At 44.8% G+C, this 16,904-nt stretch overlaps 1 protein-coding gene across 3 annotated transcripts in view; it reads right to left on the bottom strand.

Annotated features, from left to right (window-relative positions):
* LOC137563019 (disintegrin and metalloproteinase domain-containing protein 9-like) overlaps positions 1-16,904 on the bottom strand; it is a 116,022-nt gene that overhangs the window by 96,694 nt on the left and 2,424 nt on the right. For all 3 annotated transcript variants that reach the window (XM_068274943.1, XM_068274944.1, XM_068274946.1), the window contains exons 4-5: positions 8,599-8,660; positions 2,352-2,430 (exon numbers count right to left, since the gene is read on the bottom strand). In XM_068274943.1, the coding sequence (XP_068131044.1) occupies positions 2,352-2,430; positions 8,599-8,660 (141 nt within the window). The remainder of the gene's footprint in view (positions 1-2,351; positions 2,431-8,598; positions 8,661-16,904) is intronic.

The following is a 16,904-nucleotide window of genomic DNA, read 5'->3' as shown; positions in this document are numbered from 1 at the left end:
CAAGCCTATAGCCTTTTACTATATGAATCTCCCTTACATATCTGTAGTTATTTCCAGGTACCACCCTACATGCAGTGTTTGCTTTGCTAAAATATTCCCCTCTCTGATCGTCTGTTCTCATTTTCATGTACAAGACTTACCTGGAATTTCTTCCTTCTTCTGGGTACACCCTCCAAAAACCTGTTCAGCACTTAGGCCTCAATTCGCTAAGCTTATCTCCTGTCTTTAATAACGTTTCTAGAGTTATCACCATGGTGATGAGACATGTAGTATTCAGGAAACATTTTACCTCAGGCAAACCTAAAGTTAACTCTTCTGTCTTAAGTTAACGCTTCGATCCATAAAATAAGTCCAGAATTCTAAAGTTAAAGACAGGCTGTCAAGGTAGTCATACACTGGTCGATTTGCCATCAGATTCGACCAACAGATAGATCCCTCTTTGATCGAATCTGATCAGAGAGGGATCGTATAGCTACCTTTACTGCAAACAGATTGTAAACCGATTTCAGCCTGAAACCGTTCACAATCTGTGGTGGTGGTGCAGCCGCCCGCATACATTACCTGCTCCGCTGGCGCGACTGCCCCCGGTCACCGCTGCTCTGTCTCCGCTCTGGTCTGGTCTCCGGCATGCTTCACTTCTTCCTGCCCGGCAGGAAGTTTAAACAGTAGAGCGCCCTCTACTGTTTAAACTTCCTGCCGGGCAGGAGGAAGGGAAGCATGCCGGACCCGGAGACCAGAGCGAAGACGGAGCAGCGGTGATTGGGGGCAGTCGCGCCGGCGGAGCAGGTAATGTATTGCAGCTCTATTGCGTCGGTCGTCGGGCACTCGAGCGCCGCTAGCGACGCGCTCCCTACCCGCGGGCGATCGACGGTAGTTTTCCGCATGGAGCGATCGACGGGATCGGACGAAATAGATCGAAATTCAGCGTGTAGCGGGAACGATGTGACAGCAGATTCGATCCCAGTGATCGAATCTGCTGTCGATCGGTGGGGAATCGGCCTAGTGTATGGCCAGCTTTAATTAACTGCGTGTGAAAATAACTACAGGGGAGGTAACTTAACTACAGAGGCGGTAACTTAACTGCAGAGGAGGTTACTTAAGGAATGAAGAGATAAGATTACTCTACTCTCTCACTGTGTGGAGGTAAGTTTTCTTTTGCCTTATTATCTCCAGCATGATCTTAGTGAATTGAGGCCTTAGTCACCCTTTCCATTTTAAGCACTACAACTTCAACTACAAAACTCACCTCATCAGGCAAACATATTGGGCTTGATTCACAAAGCCGTGCAAACTGTTGAGCACGGGCGTGCTAAACAGTTAGCATGTGAAGTGGCGTTCGCGGAATTTTGCGCGCGCAAGGTGCCGCGATTTGCGCGATCGCGGACTTTTGCGCAAAAGTCCGTGATCGCGCGAATTGCAGCACTTTGCTTGCGCAAAAGTCAGCGAACGGCACTTCGCGTGCTAACTGTTTAGCACACCCGTGCTAAACAGTTTGCACGGCTTTGTGAATCAAGCCCATAATGTCACCTAGGGCCCTTTAATCCGTCACTGAACATCACACTCTCAACTTGTACACTGATTTCCTTAGTTTTCATCTCTCACCTCAAAACACAATTTTCGATGTGATCTGCTAAACTGCGTCATTTCTGTATTCCCACAATTATTCATGCAACTTGTACTATGAGCTATCAATTGTACAGTCAGCCCCGAGTCGCCCATGAGGTAGGGTGCGGCAGGTTCCTCAGGCTGCGGAAGTGGGGGGCGCCCGCCTGGATGTGGGTGGAGGGCGCCAAGCTAGAGGGGGCAGCAGCCAGGAAGGGGGAGCAGCGGGCATAGCGGTGAGGAGGGGGTTCAAACCTGCAGAAGTACAGTGTGCGGCATTGCAGGAAGTGATGAGTGGTGGAACGCAGCGCTGGGACATGGAAGGAAGTGAGTCATCGTTTCCCTGCCCACTGCCTGATACACTGCGCTAATAGCTGGAGGGCCGGGGAAGCACAAACCGGGGGGACCCAGGTGAGGGAGAGGGGTCCGACCCCCCCTAACCACTGATGTGCCAGCTGCTCCCCCTTCCTGGCTGCTACCCCCTCCAGGCTACCTATACTGGGGGCAATTATACTACCTATTGGGGGGCGGCATCCTCACAACTTTGCCTCAGGTGGCAAAAAGTCTAGAAGCAGGCCTGTGTACAGTGCCTTGGAAGATGCTGGTGCTATCAATAATATGAATAGAAATATGCAATTTCATTATTTAACTACATAACTATGGTGCAGAACGTTCTTGAAAATAATCTAAAAACATATTTCAGCATAAAGTTTTAAAAGTGTATAATAGATCAAAATAATGTGTACTACCATGTACAAAATGGAATTTGCTAGGTCTGCGTCCTTCCGGTCATCAATAAAGACTTGAAAATCTGCTGGAATAAAGACACTAAAAAAGATGTTAACATATGCAGAAGGTATACAGATACATAATAGATCTCATATTGAAAGGACATCAATTGTAAACTGCAGACTGTTATACAGTTATATTGACTGGTACATTTTTCATGCACGGTTTACAAAAGAAATGTACCCCGCATGTGTAGAATGCTCCTAGTAACAGAAGAGCAATTAAGGAGGCACGTGGGTAGGAGCACGCATGCGCAGCAATTCGCGACTGGAGAAGCCCAGCCCCCTCCGTTGTGCTGCTGCTGTGAAGTATGCAATCCACCTGGGTTGTGGGCCACTGTGCATGCGCTGTTCTGGGCTGCATGTCTTTTTTATCGTGCTCCAATAGCCAAATGCGTTCTGCGCAAGTGCAGTTACAGTCTTAGGCCTCATTCACATTCGCATTTCGCAAAGCACTGCTGCACAAGTAATCTTATGGGAGTACTCAGTTACTTTTCCAAACATTGTTCTTAAGAGTCCTCCTTTTCTGCTCAACTATTTGATCCCCGTGAAAAGCGTAAATAACAGAGCATAGCCCCTATTAAAGAGGGCATGGCAATAAAGGTGTCCACTAACGATATAACTTTGATTGCTTTGCTTGATTCTTACCAAATCTATGCAGAAGGAGAGTAATTATACTTTGAATGGATACTTTAGGTAGTCCCTTATATTATATAGGAGTGGTGGTAACATAAAGGTGCGTACACACGCACTACTAAATGCAACTATGGGTCCGCCGGACTCTTCCGCTGGGCAGACTTTAGCCGACAGTATACGTGTGTGTACGTGCTGTCGGCGGACTGTTAAAGCTGTTTCTGAACGATCCGCTCAGTGGATCATTCAGAAACAGCCTTATCAGTCCATCGACAGCACGTACACACACGCATACTGTTGGCTAAAGACTGCCCAACGGGAGGGTCCGGCGGACCCATAGTTGCATTTAGTAGTGCGTGTGTACGCACCTTTCATACAATCAATATTGTATCAGTAGTGGGCACCTTTAATAGATGGGTAACAGAGTTTCCGCCTCCGTCTCCAGACCTTCATCTCAACCCCTGGCGAGCATGGGGGCTGTAGCTAGGTAGAAGAGATCAAACTGGATTTACATCCTCCTGAAGAACATTCAAGCAAGCTAATGACAATCAACAATACAGGAGCCAGACTGCAATCAACATGGAGAGAAAACTGCAATCAAGAAGAAAACAAACACAAACTGTGTGTTTTAATGACCCTATACACATAAGCAAGTGCCAAGGTGCTTATCTGAATGCCCCGATTTCACGGCAAACGGAATCATAACATAAACCCTTACTCCTAACCTTGTACACACACTGCTTTTTTTCTCTTATAGGGCCCGTTTCCACTTGTGCGGTGCAAATTAGTTGCGGAAAACTCAAAAACGAATTCGCACGCAGATGCGAATTTTACCGCAAATTTGGGGGCGGTTTCACATATGTTAGTAAGTATGCGAATTTAACCATGTCAGTGCCTGTGTGCTTTTACATTGATTTTATGCAAAAACGCCTGCGAATTTGCGATAAAATTCACGGTAAAATTTGCATACGAAAACGCATGCAAATTTTCTATTAAATACATTGTATGCGAATTCTGATGGCTCTGTCGTGCAGATTTTTCCTTCACACAAAATCGCACAGGATTTCTGACACGTGGAAACAGGTCCATCCACTCGTATTGGTTATTCGAATCTGCATGCAGAAAACACATGCAGATTCGCACAAGTGGAAATGGGCCCATAAACTTACTTATGAGCTACTTGAGGCCCTATTTACACTTAATGTGTTGCGTAGAGTTTCGTTAACCACTTCAGCCCTCAGTCGTTTTCACTTTATGCATCCAAGCAATGTTCACCTCCCATTCATTAACCTATAACTTTATCACTACTTATCACAATGAACTGATCTATATCTTGTTTTTTTCCGCCACCAATTAGGCTTTCTTTGGGTGGTACATTTTGCTAAAAGCTACCTGTAAATGCATTTTAACAGTAAAAATAAGAAAGAAACGGAAAAAATTCATTATTTCTCAGTTTTTGGCCATTATAGCTTTAAAATAATACATGCCTCCATAATTAAAACCCACGTATTGTATTTGCCCATTTGTCCCGGTTATTACACCGTTTAAATTATGTCCCTATCACAATGTATGGCGACAATGTTTTATTTAGAAATAAAAGTGCATTTTTTCCGTTTTGCATCCATCACTATTTACAAGCTTATAATAAAAAAATAGAAATATTTCATCTTTACATAGATATTTAAAAAGTTTAGACCCTTAGGTAAATATTTATGTGTTTGTTTCTTATTGTAATGTTTTTTTATTATTATTAAACATTTTATTTGGGTATTTTTGGGAGGGTGGGATGTAAATAGTAATTTTTGTAATGTAAATATATGTTTTTTTTTGTTTTGTTTTTAATGTAGATGTAGTTTAACTTTTTGGCCACAAGATGGCAACCTTAGGTTTGTTTACATGACGTCACTCTAAGCGTAACATGTACGCTTAGAAAGACGTAGGGGGGGGCGTAGGAGGCAGAAAAAGCTAGGCTTCCAAGAGAAGCTGGCGCTTTTTCTGCGGGGGAGAGGAATCAGTGATCGGGCACCATGGCCCGATTCACTGATTCCCTGGCTAAAGAACTGTGGGCCGGGAGCGCACGTGCACACGCGCAATCGGCCGCGGGAGCGCACATGGCCTCCTGGACGTAGCTTCTACGTCCAGAAGGCGAAAGTAGTTAAGTTGCGTTGAGTTTCATTGAGTTACGTCGCTTTGCATTCCATCTGGCAAATGGGATGCAATGTGACGCAACTCTCAACACAATACATTAATTGTAAATAGGGCCTGAGGGATTATTTAACATAAGTAAAGCACAGCAAGTCTTCCTTCAGTCCCACACATTAATAGTAGCTCCAGTGCTGGGCCGAAATTACGCATGCGCGTAATTACGCATCGTAATTTACCGGTTTTTTACGCGTAAGCGTTACGCGTAACTTACGGTCTTACGCGTAAGTATGTACGCGTAAGCCGTAAAGCGGTATTGTAATAACGCCGCCTACCGTAATTGCTAGGCATGCGTAATTTTACGAACACTTACGCGTAATTTTACGCGTAATTACTAACGTAAAATCTCCCATTTTCTAAGAGTAGCCAATCAGTCAACATCCTAAGCAACCAATAGTATCTTCTCCCGCCCTTCAGTATAAGCGTACGTTTTGACGCATACGAATGATATGTACGCAATAACTGTCACATTGACGGCTATTGCGTACATATCGTACGCATGCGTCAAAAAATACGCATTAATAGGTATTACGGCACTACGCGTAACATCGTAGTGTAAGCGCCTTCATTACGGTATCCTTACGCGTAATTGCGTAAGTTTACGCGTAATTACGGTGATGTACCGTAGATAATTTCCTACGCCGTAACCGTAATTGCGTAATGCGTAATAGAGTAAAATTACGCGTAATGATCCGTAAGCGTAGATTTTTCCATTACGAGCAGCACTGAGTAGCTCTAAAGGTCTGATGAATCCATTGGTAGGTCAAGAATTGTTATTTGCTCCTTATATGTTAACTTAAAGGGAATGTCCAAGCAAAATAAAAAAATGAGTTTCACTTACCTGGGGCTTCTACCAGCCCCATGCAGCCATCCTGTGCCCTCGTAGTCACTCACTGCTGCTCCAGTCCCCTGCTGGCAGCTTGCCGACCCCGGAGGTCGGAGGGCCGCATTGCGTACATTTTTACGCATTCCCGCTAGTGCAGGAACATTAACACATACATTTTTAGGCATCACTGGTTCAATGCGTACATTTTTACGCATTGAACCAGTAATGCGTAAAAATGTATGTGTTAATGTTCCTGCACTAGCGGGAATGCGTAAAAATGTACACAATGCGTCCCGCCGACCTCCAAGGTCGGCAAGCTGCCAGCGGGGGACTGAAGCAGCAGTGAGTGACTACAAGGGCACAGGATGGCTGCATGGGGCTGGTAGAAACCCCAGGTAAGTGAAACTCATTTTTTTATTTTGCTTGAACCTTCCCTTTAAAGAGACTCTGAAGCCAATTTAAAGTGGATCCGAGATGAACTTTTATTCCTTGCATAATTGTGTTCCTTACATATAGTTTATAGGGCATTCCTCAAGCCAATACGTTTTTGTTTTGTTTTAATACCCTAATTTCCTATAAACTAAACAAGCCACACCCACAGCTTCTCCAGAGTGCCTTGGCGCTTGCAAGCGATTGTGGGATTTCAGTCTGGGCAGGTGAAAAAGGTGTTACTAGCTATAGATTTCAGAGGCAGAGTTTTCACAATCTGAGAGCTGCAGTGCAGATACAGATCAGTTGCCTGTGTAATGGAGGAGATAAGAATGGAGTTTTCACAGAATATGCAGATTAGCATGCCTAGATACAGATAAGCTTGCCTGTGTGTGTAATTGTGTAATAGTGACAAGCAGAAAACATGTCTGCTCCCATTGTGTCACAGGAAAAAATATTAATATACTGTTGAAGCTGTTTGAAGATACATTTGCTGTGTAAACTATCTAAACTTTAGATAAGCTATATAGACAAGTCACTTGTTATATTTAGTTTTTCATCTCGGATCCGCTTTAAAAGCGGCTTTTTACCTTTTATTTATGTTAGGCATGTTTGCCCCTGTTAAAAAGCTGCTGATATGCTAATTTACCTAATTTACATGTTGTTTAATCAACTTGATAATGGACAATGGACTGGATAGAACAATGGACTAGATTAAACCGCTGATCAAACGACTGTATGTTTGAACATCTATTAGGGCTCTTTTCCACTATGAAATGCGATCGCGTTTTAATTTCCACCATGCGATTGCGATTGAGCTACTATATTCATTATAGTCCAGCTCAATCGCATAAAAAACGCGGCAGGACGATTGCGCTTTGACCAAAATCGCATCGCAATCGGATCGCACTAAGGGCCTTTTTCCACTAGCCTGCGATTTGCAATTTGATTCTGATCGCAAATCGCAAGGTACATTAAACTAATGGAAACTGCAGCAGCAATTTCCATTAGTGTGATCCGATTTCGATGCGATTTTGGTCAAATCGCAATCGTCGTTCTGCCACGTTTTTTATGCGATTGAGCTGTACTATAATGAGTATAGTAGCTCAATCGCAATCGCATGGTGGAAATTGAAATGCGATTGCGATCGGAATCGCGATCGCAATCGCGATCGCATTTCATAGTGGAAAAGAGCCCTAATGGAAATTGCTGCAGCAGTTTCCATTAGTTTAATGTACCTTGCGATTTGCGATCAGAAGCAAATCGCAAATCGCAGGCTAGTGGAAAAAGGCCCTTAGTTGGACAAATGACGAGAAGTCAATTGTACACACGTACGGACCTGACAGTCATTTGAACCACAATTAGTCCAACTGATCAGCTAAGCGGATCGGGCAAACCGGTTGCTATCAGTTGCTCGACAACGCGCACACACGTCCAACTTGTCATTCAAATGACATGTCGGACGACAAGTTGGTCGAAAAAGTTTGACGTATGTACATACCATTAGGCACATAACTAGGTGATAAATTAACTCAAAACTTTGCATGGCTGCAATCTTTTTTGTATTTGAATATATAGTGAAGGTATAAATATCCACATAATAGGAGATAAAGCAGGCATTAATGGAACTAGAGACATTAGGCTTGATTCACAAAAGCCTGATAACTGATAGCACTGCCAAGCTATGCAGTTACCACGCGATGTGACGCGTGCAAAGGTTTGCGCGCATAAAGGCTTACGCCTGCGTGCTAATGAAGGTTTGCACGCGATTGCGCACGTGTTTGCAAACCTTCATTTAGCACGCGGGCATTGATAATGGACAATGGACTGGATAGAACAATGGACTAGATTAAACCGCTGATCAAACGACTGTATGCGTCACATCGCGTGGTAACTGTATAGAACGGCCGTGCTATCTGTTATCACGCTTTTGTAAATCAAGCCCCTTGACTGAATCAGCATCACCCTCAAAATGGATTGTATAGGAACGGTTACATATTATTTCTTTTAGAAAAGTAGTTATACTTTTATACTTCAACAGAGGAATTGAAAAGCTTACATTAATAAGAGATTATAAAGTAGGCATAACTTTTTATTACATGTTGAATAGAGACTTACTGTTTCTTTAGAGACATTGCGAAAGGCTTTGTGGCAATTTTGATTGTATAAAGAAGTAGCTCCTGTTGATTCAAAAGTAATCTCTTGTTATATTATTTTCTATAGACTTAAAAAGGGCAAACCACTCAACAGTTAGAAACAGTCAGGAAACAACTAATGTTGTCTAGTATGAGATGTTTTTCACTGCAACTTTGCTAAAGTCAGAAGGTCAGTGCTCAGCATGAAGGAGCATCTGGTAGGAAAAAGTAGTTAGCACTCTTACCGTACAGCATGTGACTCTGGAGGGTTCTGTAAGCAGTACTGCCATATGTGGCCCACAGACAGTCTGGGGCGGTGGGACCCAGACAGTGGCAGTGACACATAGGCCCCAGCTGGCAATCATTGTGTCATCTTCACTGGCCTTGATTGCCTTGGGGGTCAGCACATGCTAAGGTTAGGGAAACTCAATTGGGAGTAAAGCAATACATACAGTCTGCCTGGACATGGGCTACTGCTGGTCTGTGCTCTGTCCTCCTCCTCTGTCCCGTGGCTCCCTAGACGTCCACTGGCTCTCTATTACAGGTAACCAGAAACAATGCCCCCACTACCTCTTCACACTTCACACGGTGCTGCTGGGGATGATGGGGAGTAGGTCAATGAGCTCCATTAAGCATGTGCAACAGCACAAAACACCTCTAAGAGTCCTGTAGTGACGCAGCAAGAGGAAATGAAGTGTAACTGTGGTGGTGTGGGGTGCTAACTGATGAAATATGAGGGATAAGTAAGAAAACACCTAATGAAATATGGGGGAGGGGGTATTGAGAGGGTACCTGATGAAATAGAGGAGAGAGGGGGAATGAGTAGGGCCCACTAGGTCTTCCCAGTATAGGGACCCAGATATTTCTGATGGTGGCCTGCCTCTGGGACCCATATAGCTTCATCACAATCTGACCCAGATTAACCTCTAGGCTTGTATATATATCGGCAGGACTGTCAGTATCATGACTATGTACTCTGTAAAGTACTGCAGAAGATTTACCGTATTTTTCGGGACTATAAGACTCTCCTGATCATAAGACGCACCGAGGTTTAGAGGACAGAAACCAGGGGGAAAGTATATATACTAAACCTGGTGCATCCATGGTGTAGGGGCATCTAATGGATTTTACCTCATGCCCCCTCGTTCCTCTTGTGTCTCCCTGTGACCTCCTCTGTCCCCCTTGTATCCTCCTGTGTCCTCCTCTATTCCCTTTTGTGTCCGCTTGTGTCCTTTGTTTGTCCCCCTGTGTCCTTCTCTGCATTGGCACAGTACAGGGAGTGCCCGACATTGCGGCAGGTTGGAGGTTCGTATTGGCAGGCGTTCACAAGTCAGGAACTCCCTGCATTCGGACTATAAGACGCAGTGACTTTTTTTCCCCACAATTAGGGGAGAAAAAGTAAGTCTTATAGTCCAAATAATACAGTAATTGCTATATAAATATATAATAATAATAATAATAATAATAATATGGTAGGACATTAGACTATGACTATTGTAGGATCAGATTATGCACCCCTCTATAAAAAGCAATGCAGAAGAAATCAGTGCTATGTATACAGAATAATAATGTTAATAATAATGGTATGGTAGTGTTTTTGACAATTTACATTTTTACAGATTTCCATTTGTGACACTGCTGCATGAGGAGCAGAGATAGTTGCTTGTAGCCCAGTCATGTATGAGACATAGAGAATAGTTCAAAAAATATGTGCTACATTAATACAGTGCCTACAGAATGCAGACTAGGGTCACATATTTTTTATGATATGGAAACTTTTTAGCTCCACCCATGATCTGTTATAACCACTCGCATAGGGCCCCTAAATGTATTCTGCACAGGGGCTAACTGTTGGCTTTGTCCACCACTGGCTCTTACTGCTCAACCAATGCAGACTATTTTTTTGTAAAGGTGATTTTGACAGTAATTGGTGTCATACAGACATGAGCTTCCGAATTCCGCGGAAGCAAAATTTCCGAAATTCCGGTGGAATTGGGGTTTCCGTGCTGGAACGCGGAAATTACTAAGCGGTAATTGGAATATGCAGAATACCGGCAATTCGGAATCAGAATTTTTTGACCAATCAGGAGATGCGGAATTAGTTGACCAATCATGATCAGCGTAAGGTTACTGCACTAAAAATAACGTTTTTCACATGCGGATTTCACGGTTCACCATATAAATATGCGGAAATATGCATACATTTCTGGAAAGTGTAATTTAAACAGAAATATACTGTCCAATAGTATTCTTCATAAATTCACACCAATCAAAGGCCCTAGCAACCAGATCCTAGCTACCTATCAGAGTCTATCCCATCCCTCTTGTATATAAGACAGTTCAGTCTAACCGTCCACATGTACTCCTGGACTCCTGGAAGTGACATGTACAAACTTCTGCCTGGGCGCCGCCCAATCAGCGTTGGCGAATATGATTACAAAAGAAACAGATTTCCGTAAACAAATGCGGAAATTTACGAAAGTGTGTTTTTTTAGCCAAAGTTAAAAAATACAGATCAACTTTATTGACAATAGACTGTAATCATCAACAGTATTGTTCATCTTACAGTGCAGAAACGAAAACTATGTTTTAAAAGAGCCTGTGAGTAATACCTCGAATATATACGGAAATCCTTTTAAAAATACAGAAATTGTGCCGTCGGAATCAGGAATACCGCGGAACTCCACGAAATACAGCGGTAGCAGAATTTCATGATTGTGGAAGGCGGAACTCCCGTAGAATCGGAAATGGCCTCTTCCGACCATACCTAGCATCATATAGTTAACTTATACGCTGCCCTTCCGCTCCCAGGCAGTGAATAAGCAAAGCATGTTTTCTTGCATTAATACATTCTCTTTTGCTGCAAGTACGTAATTCTCAAACATCCATATCTACGCTGTGAAGTGCATTGTAGGCTCACCCATGTGTTGAAGAAAACATGGGGGTTGTGTCCCTAATGGTAGATGCAGAGTAACTGGAACTAGTTGTATTTACAAGCTTTAGCAGCTCTCCACATAAAGGAGTACTTTCCTCCATGTATCCAGCATGCATAAACAGGAACCAACAACCCATAGCAACATGGATAATTTTATAAGACATGCAGGTAGCACAGTGCCATCTACAGGCCAGATGCATGAACACCACAATTGGTTTAATGAGTGATATTTTAAAGGATTCAGAGGCCCATATAGTAGGGGACCAATAAAGCAGTTAAATTGCTGTCACAGTTAATTGGTTTGGTCCAAAATACTAGTTTTTGGCAACTTAGTTCCTCCATTTTAACAATATAGGTTTTTTTTCTACAACTTTGTGTATAGTTTCTGTGTGGCTGTATGAAGTGCAAAGGATTTATATTAGCATGTGCTTTCTATTTCTATTAATTTGCATTGCAGTTAAACAATACAATCACAATGAAAGCAAGATATACTGATTTACATAACCAATGTAAAATTATGCTTACACAGTGGCGTCGCTAGGGGGTTTGATCTGGGGCACCGCCCTCGAACCTGTTGCCATGGTGCCCCGGATTCAATGTCCAGACCTCAGATCGCGGCGACTACGTCAGCCCTTCTCTCCCTCCCCCCATCCGCTGCTCGTCCCGTTCCCCCCGCACATCTACAAGCATCAGCCTACCTCTGCCTCGATTCCAGCGTGAAGCGCACAGCCGCAGACCTCTAGCTCACTCCTGTTGTTCCCCTAGTGACCGCTGATCGCATCATTAGCAGAAACCGAGCATTGGGGAAACATCAGGAGAGAGAGAGAGGTCTGCAGCTGTGTACTCCACGCTGGAATCGAGGCAGAGGTAAGCTGGTGCTTGAAGATGTGCGGGGGGACGAGTGGGGGGGTGAGCGGGGGGGGGGGGAGTGAGGAGGAGGGCAGCCTACCTAGCTACCTATACTGAAAGCCCCATACCTACCTATCTATATTGAAAGCCCCATACCTACCTACCTATCTATACTGAACGCCCCATACCTACCTACCTATACTGAAGGCCCCATATCTACCTATACTGAAGGCCCCATAACTACCTACCTACCTATACTGAGGACCCCATACCTACCTACCTATACTGAAGGCCCCATACCTACCTACCTATACTGAGGACCCCATACCTACCTACCTACCTCAATACTGAGGACCCCATACCCATCTACCCAGTACAACAACACGATATATGAAACACTTGACAGTATTGCCCCATGGCGCACCAAATCAGCAACCAAAAGCAGAAAGCTAATTGGTTTGACAAAACCATCATGGATCTAAAAAAGAAAGGGCGCAGACTAGAAAGACAGTGGCGTAAATCAGGGACTGGGGAGCACAAATCTAGCCTAGTTCAACACCTCAGACAATACCAACAAGCAATAACCAAGAAAAAATCAGACTTTATCTCGCACAAAATATCTACAGCCAACAACAGAGCTGCTCAACTCTTCCACACAGTGGAATCACTCTGCAATCCTTCCTGCCTAAAAGCCCCAACCACATACTCCAGGGAAAGGTGTGAAGAATTCTCTGCCTTCTTCACAAACAAGGTGTCTACCATCCGTGCCAGCATTACACCAACAACATCAATTGACCACTGGACGTTGCATATGCCTACTACCGTACCACCATGGCAAGTCTTTGACACTCTGAGTGTAGAAGATTTTGGAATTCTCATTCAAAGTCTCCGCCCCACTACCTGCGACCTGGATCCTGGCCCAACTGGATCCTTAATGCAGTGCCCAGCGCTGTTCAGGCCAGCACTTCACAAAATCACTCAGTGCTCCTTGCAAAGTGGACTTTTCCCAGAAGAACTAAAGAAAGCAATCATAAAACCCCTCCTGAAGAAACCATCACTAGATCCTGATTCTGTAACCAACTACAGACCTGTGGCGAACTTACCATTCCTATCAAAAGTTATCGAGAAAGCAGTCGCCAACCAGCTAGAAGCCAGGCTTACAGATAACAACATCTTTGATACTTTTCAGTCAGGATTCAGGAAAAGGCACAGCACTGAAACAGCATTAGTCCGAGTAATGAATGATCTACTTACTGCAAGGGACAAGGGTGATTGCTCAATTCTGATTCTTCTTGACTTGTCAGCAGCATTTGATACTGTGGACCATGAAATACTAATCCAGCGACTGAAGAATTACTGTGGCCTAAGGGGTACTGTTCTTAGCTGGTTTCAGACCTTCCTATCTGGCAGGACACAGCAAGTATGTCTGGGCACACACTACTCTAATCCAGTGCCACTTGCCTATGGAGTTCCACAGGGTTCTGTACTATCACCATTACTCTTTGCAGTCTACATGCTCCCACTGGGCAAAATAATCCAGAACTATGGTTTAGGATACCATTGTTATGCAGATGACACACAACTGTATCTGTCCTTTAAGCCTGGCACCCAAGACCCATCAGCATCCATAAATGCGTGTCTAGTGGATTTACAAAATTGGATGAACACCAGCTGGCTGAGGCTGAACTCTGACAAAACAGAGGTGTTGGTGGTAGGTGGTCCACACATGATGGATAAAGTTCAAAACGCTCACCACCTCAAACTAGCAATTGGGGGAGATACTGTACAGTATAAAGACTCTGTGCGAAACCTTGGGGTGATCCTGGATGGAAATCTAAAACTCAGACAGCAGGTATCAGCTGTCGTCAAGTCTTCCTTCTTCCATCTAAGAAATATAGCGAAAATAAAACACCTTATCCCAGCTGAAGACCTACCTGCCCTGGTTCACGCATTTGTATCCTCCCGCCTAGACTACTGCAACGCCCTGTTAATCGGATCTACAGATAAGGTTCTGTGCCCCTTACAGCTAGTACAGAATGCTGCAGCCAGACTCCTAGCCAATGCCCCCCGCAGCTCACACATCACCCCGGTACTGCAAACTCTTTACTGGTTGCCAGTAAAATGGAGAATCAATTTTAAGATCTGTCTGCTGACATTCAAGGCTCTACACCACATGGGACCCAAATACATAGCGGATCTATTGGAACTTTATGCCCCTCCACGCACCCTCCGCTCTGCCAACAAGATGAAGCTGGTTATTCCCAGGATACACTTAACATTTGGTGCTCGGGCCTTTTCCTATGCAGCCCCTACTCTATGGAACTCACTTCCACAATCAGTACGAGAGGCTCCTTCTCTGGACAGCTTTAAAAAAAGGCTAAAAACTCACCTCTTTTCCCTAGCCTTTGAGACTGCATAATGCAGGGTCACAGCGCTTTGAGTCCCCAGGGAGAAAAGCGCTATATAAATATTATTGTTATTGTTATTGTTATTGTTGTTACCTATACTGAAGGCCCTATACCTACCTACCTATACTGAAGGCCCCTATACCTACCTACCTATACTGAAGGCCCCATACCTACCTATCGATAATAAAGGCACCATACTTACTTACCTACCTACCTATACTGATGACCCCATACCTACATACATATACTGAAGGCCCCATACCTACCTACCTACCTATACTGAAGGCCCCAACCTACCTACCTATACTAAGGATCCCAAATCTACCTACCTATACTGAAGGACCCATACCTACCTACCTATACTTAGGGCCCTATACCTACCTACCTATACTGAAGGCTCCTATACCTACTACCTATAATTAACCTACCTATACCTAGCTACCTAAAATGAACTAAAGGCCCTTATACTTACCTACATATACTGAAGGCCCCTATAACTACCTACCTATACTGAAGACCCCTATACCTAGCTATCTAAACTGAAGGCATCTATACCTAGCTACCTATCCTGAAGGCATGTATACCTAGCTACCTATGCTGAAGCAAAGCCCCCAGCAAAGCAAAGCTCCCGGGCCCAGCAAAGCAAAGCCCCCAGCAAAGCAAAGACCCCAAGCCCCAGCCCAGCCTAGCAAAACCCCCAGCAAAGTAAAGCCCCTGGGCCCCAGACAAGCAAAGCAAAGTCCCCAGCCCAGCCAAGCAAGCCCCCAGCAAAGCAAAGCCCCCGGGGCCCAGTAACACAAAGCCCCTGGGCCTCAGCCCAGCAAAGCAAAGCCTCCAGCCCAGAAAAGCAAAGCCTCAGGGCCCTAGCCCAGCAAAGCAAAGCCCCAGGTGCACCGGATCTCCCAGGAACCTAGAAACGCCCCTGTGCCAGGGCTGGCCCGCTCATGAGGCGGGGGGAAACTTTTGCCTCAGGCGGCACATTTCTAGGGGCGGCATCCGCCCGTCGGTGGGTGCGGGGAGCCGGCCGCCGAGCTGGAGGGGTAGCGGGCAGGATGGGGGTATTGGGCCTAGCGGCGGGGAGGGGGGTCGGACCCCCCCCTCCCTCGCCTGGGTCCCCCATCCTCCACTCCCCTCCAGCCTTAAATAGATCAGAAGCGTTACTCGTAAGAGGCAGTGGGCGGGGAGGACTCACCTCTTCCTCGATCCAGCGTTTGCTCCACTGACGTCACTTCCTGCAACGCCGCCCACTGTATTGTAAGTGGATGGCGTTGCAGGAAGTGACGTCAGTGGAGCGCACGCTGGATCGAGCGAGGAAGAGGTGAGTCCTCCCCGCCCACTGCCTCTTACGAGTAGCGCTTCTGATCTATTTAAGGCTGGAGGGGAGCGGAGGACGGGGGACCCAGGCCCGCCGCTAGGCCCAATACCCCCGTCCTGCCCGCTACCCCTCCAGCTCGGCGGCGGCGGGGGTGGCAGCAATAATTTTTTCAAAATTTGCCTCAGGCGGCAAAAAGTCTAGGGCCGGCCCTGCCCTGTGCTTACATATAACTGAGAGGACACCAAAAAATGACTATCTTACTAGATAATGCATACAATAATGCATTCATAAGCTTATGATAAAGTATGTCATAGTGCTTTTGTGCATCATGCATAAAGGTTTGTGCAATTCATCATATAAACTTTTATACATGGTAGCTGTACGCACTATTTTGATATACTGTGGAATCATGGCTCTTGGGTGATATTTTATTCCTGATTGTTTATAGGCTTGTTATCAGGAAGGGTTAGGACCCGCTAGAAATAGCAAATCACTTTTTACATTAGCATTTTTGAGTACAATTTTGCCACTAAATACATAGCGATTCCTGGAGTGGTTTCAGGGAAAGTGATTTTGGCCACTGCATTCCCTGAATGAAATCGCTCTGAAAATGTTGCTACCGAAATCGCAGTGGCGGAATCACGGCCATAGGCTCTCATTAGCCTATAGCTTTGGGATTCACAAGTTATTTCTTAAAAGCACAAATCACGACCAAAAACGTTTTTGATTGTTTATAGACTGGTTATCATATAATGTCTACTACACTGATGTTACTTGTAATG

The sequence above is a fragment of the Hyperolius riggenbachi genome, chromosome 3, assembly GCF_040937935.1.
Source record: "Hyperolius riggenbachi isolate aHypRig1 chromosome 3, aHypRig1.pri, whole genome shotgun sequence".
Classification (NCBI taxonomy): Eukaryota; Metazoa; Chordata; class Amphibia; order Anura; family Hyperoliidae; genus Hyperolius; species Hyperolius riggenbachi.
The sequence above is the reverse complement of the archived record's forward strand: the minus strand, read 5'-3'. Positions and strand labels throughout refer to the sequence as shown.